This window comes from Phyllobates terribilis, unplaced genomic scaffold (genome assembly GCF_046119375.1).
Source record: "Phyllobates terribilis strain yellow unplaced genomic scaffold, ASM4611937v1 Scaffold_4__5_contigs__length_816908805, whole genome shotgun sequence".
Classification (NCBI taxonomy): Eukaryota; Metazoa; Chordata; class Amphibia; order Anura; family Dendrobatidae; genus Phyllobates; species Phyllobates terribilis.
In genome coordinates this window covers 13,669,048-13,675,047 of record NW_027362764.1, presented here as the reverse complement: position 1 = coordinate 13,675,047, position 6,000 = coordinate 13,669,048, and the positions used below count along the sequence as shown (strand labels likewise).

General features: G+C 46.0%; 1 protein-coding gene across 4 annotated transcripts in view; it reads right to left on the bottom strand.

The window, feature by feature from the left end:
- Positions 1-2,057: 2,057 nt before the first annotated feature.
- Positions 2,058-6,000, bottom strand: part of ALS2CL (ALS2 C-terminal like) — a 212,116-nt gene continuing 208,173 nt past the window's right edge. For 3 of the 4 annotated variants that reach the window (XM_073677157.1, XM_073677159.1, XM_073677158.1), the window contains exon 28: positions 2,058-2,982. In XM_073677157.1, the coding sequence (XP_073533258.1) occupies positions 2,935-2,982 (48 nt within the window). In that variant the 3' untranslated portion in view covers positions 2,058-2,934. The remainder of the gene's footprint in view (positions 2,983-6,000) is intronic. The other variant, XM_073677160.1, reaches the window with a different exon arrangement.

The window sequence follows — 6,000 nt, the reverse complement described above, 5'->3', positions numbered from 1 at the left end:
GGTATTACCCCCTTCCCAGGCTTCAAACATCTGCCCCAGCCGTCTGCTTAACCTCCGCTAGAGACTAAAATTACGGGGAACCCCACGCCAATTTTTTTTTTAATAAATCCTTTATTTTAACACTAAATGACAAGTACAGTAATCAACACTGTCACTGTACTTCTTATATATGTGACTGACATGTTTCTATCTATCTAATCTATTTGTGATTCTCTATTCTTTCTGTTCTAAATTGTCGGGTACCGCTGCTGAATTGCCGGCCGGCTTTTTTAAAGAGACGGTGCATGAAAACACTATTATTTTTTTTAAATAAATCCTTTATTTTAACACTAAATGACAAGTACAGTAAGCAACACTGTCACTGTACTTCTTATATATGTGACTGACATGTTTCTATCTAATCTATGTGTGATGCTCTATTCTTTCTGTTATAAATTGTCGGGTACAGGTCTATGCCGCTGCTGAATTGCCGGCTTTTCATGTTTCACTGTGAGCACTGTTCCCATCGATTTGGGCAATCACTGTAATGCCACAACCACCATGGCTGTGACATTACAGTGAGTGGCAGACAATCCCTGCATGATTGGTGCTCTAAATAGCGCCAAACATGCAGGACGGGGACCCGAGCTCCCACCCGAGCATCTCGAAAGTACTCAGCGAGCTCCGAGCATCTCGAGTACTGAGAAGCTCGGGCGAGTACCGAGCAGTGGCGAGCATGCTCACTCATCACTAGTGGTAACGTATGATCACCTGAGTCTTTTGTGATGTAAATTAGTGATTGCAGCGGGTTTCACTGCTGACGTTAACAGTGGCAAGCATAGGCTCTTTATAAGGGCTTTGGATTAATTTTTTTATACATAGAAGCCAAGAACCTTTAGTAATAAATAACTTTTTTTTGACCAAATTATAGATATTATGAGGTTATCCATGGGAGCCCTTATCATGGTAGATGCTAATCTATCTTTATAACGGTACGATTGGGCTGATACCTTGCATATCCAGGTTCAACTAGTTTGTACCTTGAGCATTTCAATTTTATATTCACGTTTTTGTGATTCAAACTTACACTATATGGGCACTAAGCACTTTATGGCATTTTAATAATATATACAATAAAGGTTATATTTTAAAAGGATTTCTTTTGTTGCATCTATAACTAGTAATAGCACATGTAAATAACATAGGGTGCTTAGTCAACTCTAAATTAGTTCATTTTAATACTAGAGACAGCTATAACAGTCCCGTTGGGTACACCTTGGCGTGGTGGGATAGCTTTTATGCTTTATTGAACAAAATAGTGTTAACTAAATCCTGTGTTATTTACATGTACTATTACTATTTACTTGCTGTAGGGTATTGTCATGGCTCGGTTTGGGGATTCTATTCGGTGACTTGCTGCTGCTTGGTCGGTTCACCTGTCTGCTGAGGCCTTTACCCTTTCTTTCCCGACCAAGTGCTGATGGTTCCAATTGTCTTTGTTCCTCCTTCTTGATTTGCTTCTCTCCAGGTGATTCCAATTTCTGGTTTTGGTCTGCCCTGTCACATTCTGAGTGGTGTTTTATATGATCACCCTTCACGGTACTTCCTTGCTGGCTATACCTCTTGGTGGATGTGTGTTCAGGAGTTCTAGACCTTCAGCTAAGGGATTTACCTTGCTTGGTAAACTCCGGTTGCATTCCTGCAGTGAGTCTGTTTGCTTACCTTCCCAGCAGCTTTTTGCTTTTACCACTGTTTCTGGGAGGTTACTTGTTCCTTTTATTTTGGTTCTCCTTAGTTTTCACCTGTGACCTCTGGTTCCTCACGAGGTACGAGAAACCCCTCGATGGCCTTTAAGGGAGCCATGTCCAAGGTGGTGTTTTTATTTGTCTGGCTGTAGGTGTCATGATATAATAATGGTGTTAATATGACTGTTCGGAGCTGTGTCAGTTGTTACAATGTTTCGGCACATCATTTTTACCACTGTAGTAAAATCTCAATCAGGTAATTAATGATTCGCACAGATCGACCGCACACAGGTCACAGCGATACTCAAAGGGAACCAATTAAATCTTTAATTAAAAAAATTACATTTTTACAGCTTAACCCTTTACAGATCACCTATTATTAAAGTCCTTTTACATATTTGCAGCCGACGCTCCGTGTAGTGTGAGAGGTTACCTGCTCCTATTTACATATAGACACCTAAGACTATATAAATATATACCTGTAATAAATAATCTCTATATCACCTACACACTCAGCCGCCACTGTCCACACAGTCACGACATCTCCCCGCACACAGCAGAACCCCAGGAAATGCAACAAGAAGCGCGACAGTGAATCTCCGTCCCTTTAAATAAAGGTGATTGTGATAACATTTCATTCTCGACTTCTTTTACAATGATAGAATATTCACAACAATGTCGGCCAACGCAAAAAAATAAATAAATCAGTAGTTGTAGTGACATCTCTGGCAATATCATATATTCCTGTGTTTCTATACTGGCTGAATGTTTGGTCAGGCATCCTCTCGTTTTTTTAAAATCGCTTAAACTTGCAGTTCTTTTCCTGGCCAGCAGGTGGTGATGCAGAGCTATGTTATTATTCCACTTTTGGCCAGCAGATGGAGCTGAAAATGTGAGATTTTGCTCCATTCTCAGCAGGTGGTGCTGGAGAAGCCTTCAGGTCTCTTGGACTATTCTATTGGACGACTGATATACTCTCTGCATTTTCTATAGTTTTTTCTGCACCAGTTTTATCTATGAAATATATATAAGAAATGACAGTACTCTGAGCAGACAGGAAGGAATATCCGGACACATCCCGAATGATCTAATACAAGAGGGAGGAGCACAGATATAAGTGGGCGGAGGAAGGACGAGTCTCTGCGGCTTCTGATCCGTGGTTTTTTCATTAATTTGTGCATTTTATGGTGTAACAAGAGCAAATCTGTCTTCATTTGAAAAGTCGAACCTCGTCTCTCTGAATGTGCTCATAACAAGACTGCGGAGAGAAACAGAGTGCAATTATGTGTCCACCCCCGAGGTGCCATAGCCCCGCCCCCAGTGATGACATCACTGATATAATGACAGGAGACCACACCCCTTATACTGCAGCACCAGCTCCTCATCTATCACTGCTGACAACCAGCCTGTATACATGTGTGAGAGGTTGTCAGCCCCGCCCCCTGGTGATGACATCACTGATATAATGATGAGACCACACCCCTTATACTGCAGCACCAGCTCCTCATCTATCACTGCTGACAACCAGCCTGTATACATGTGTGAGGGGTTGTCAGCCCCGCCCCCAGTGATGACATCACTGATATAATGATGAGACCACACCCCTTATACTGCAGCACCAGCTCCTCATCTATCACTGCTGACAACCAGCCTGTATACATGTGTGAGGGGTTGTCAGCCCCGCCCCCAGTGATGACATCACTGATATAATGATGAGACCACACCCCTTATACTGCAGCACCAGCTCCTCATCTATCACTGCTGACAACCAGCCTGTATACATGTGTGAGGGGTTGTCAGCCCCGCCCCCAGTGATGACATCACTGATATAATGATGAGACCACGCCCCTTACACTGTAGCACCAGCTCCTCATCTATCACTGCTGACAACCAGCCTGTATACATGTGTGAGAGGTTGTCAGCCCCGCCCCCTGGTGATGACATCACTGATATAATGATGAGACCACCCCCTTATACTGCAGCACCAGCTCCTCATCTATCACTGCTGACAACCAGCCTGTATACATGTGTGAGGGGTTGTCAGCCCCGCCCCCAGTGATGACATCACTGATATAATGATGAGACCACGCCCCTTACACTGTAGCACCAGCTCCTCATCTATCACTGCTGACAACCAGCCTGTATACATGTGTGAGGTGTTGTCAGCCCCGCCCCCAGTGATGACATCACTGATATAATGATGAGACCACGCCCCTTACACTGTAGCACCAGCTCCTCATCTATCACTGCTGACAACCAGCCTGTATACATGTGTGAGAGGTTGTCAGCCCCGCCCCCTGGTGATGACATCACTGATATAATGATGAGACCACGCCCCTTACACTGTAGCACCAGCTCCTCATCTATCACTGCTGACAACCAGCCTGTATACATGTGTGAGGGGTTGTCAGCCCCGCCCCCTGGTGATGACATCACTGATATAATGATGAGACCACCCCCTTATACTGCAGCACCAGCTCCTCATCTATCACTGCTGACAACCAGCCTGTATACATGTGTGAGGGGTTGTCAGCCCCGTCCCCTAGTGATGACATCACTGATATAATGATGAGACCACACCCCTTATACTGCAGCACCAGCCTCTCATCTATCACTGCTGACAACCAGCCTGTATACATGTGTGAGAGGTTGTCAGCCCCGCCCCCAGTGATGACATCACTGATATAATGATGAGACCACACCCATTATACTGCAGCACCAGCTCCTCATCTATCACTGCTGACAACCAGCCTGTATACATGTGTGAGGGGTTGTCAGCCCCGCCCCCTGATGACATCACTGATATAATGATGAGACCACACCCCTTATACTGCAGCACCAGCTCCTCATCTATCACTGCTGACAGTCAGCCTGTATACATGTGTGAGAGGTTGTCAGCCCCGCCCCCTGGTGATGACATCACTGATATAATGATGAGACCACACCCCTTATACTGCAGCACCAGCTCCTCATCTATCACTGCTGACAACCAGCCTGTATACATGTGTGAGGGGTTGTCAGCCCCGCCCCCTAATTACATCACTGATATAATGATGAGACCACACCCCTTATACTGCAGCACCAGCTCCTCATCTATCACTGCTGACAACCAGCCTGTATACATGTGTGAGGGGTTGTCAGCCCCGCCCCCTGGTGATGACATCACTGATATAATGATGAGACCACACCCCTTATACTGCAGCACCAGCTCCTCATCTATCACTGCTGACAACCTGCCTGTATACGTGTGTGAGAGGTTGTCAACCCCGCCCCCTGGTGATGACATCACTGATATAATGATGAGACCACACCCCTTATACTGCAGCACCAGCTCCTCATCTATCACTGCTGACAACCAGCCTGTATACATGTGTGAGGGGTTGTCAGCCCCGTCCCCTAGTGATGACATCACTGATATAATGATGAGACCACACCCCTTATACTGCAGCACCAGCCTCTCATCTATCACTGCTGACAACCAGCCTGTATACATGTGTGAGGGGTTGTCAGCCCCGCCCCCTGGTGATGACATCACTGATATAATGATGAGACCACACCCCTTATACTGCAGCACCAGCTCCTCATCTATCACTGCTGACAACCAGCCTGTATACATGTGTGAGAGGTTGTCAGCCCCGCCCCCAGTGATGACATCACTGATATAATGATGAGACCACACCCATTATACTGCAGCACCAGCTCCTCATCTATCACTGCTGACAACCAGCCTGTATACATGTGTGAGGGGTTGTCAGCCCCGCCCCCTGATGACATCACTGATATAATGATGAGACCACACCCCTTATACTGCAGCACCAGCTCCTCATCTATCACTGCTGACAGTCAGCCTGTATACATGTGTGAGAGGTTGTCAGCCCCGCCCCCTGGTGATGACATCACTGATATAATGATGAGACCACACCCCTTATACTGCAGCACCAGCTCCTCATCTATCACTGCTGACAACCAGCCTGTATACATGTGTGAGGGGTTGTCAGCCCCGCCCCCTGATTACATCACTGATATAATGATGAGACCACACCCCTTATACTGCAGCACCAGCTCCTCATCTATCACTGCTGACAACCAGCCTGTATACATGTGTGAGGGGTTGTCAGCCCCGCCCCCTGGTGATGACATCACTGATATAATGATGAGACCACACCCCTTATACTGCAGCACCAGCTCCTCATCTATCACTGCTGACAACCTGCCTGTATACGTGTGTGAGAGGTTGTAAACCCCGCCCCCTGGTGATGACATCACTGATATAATG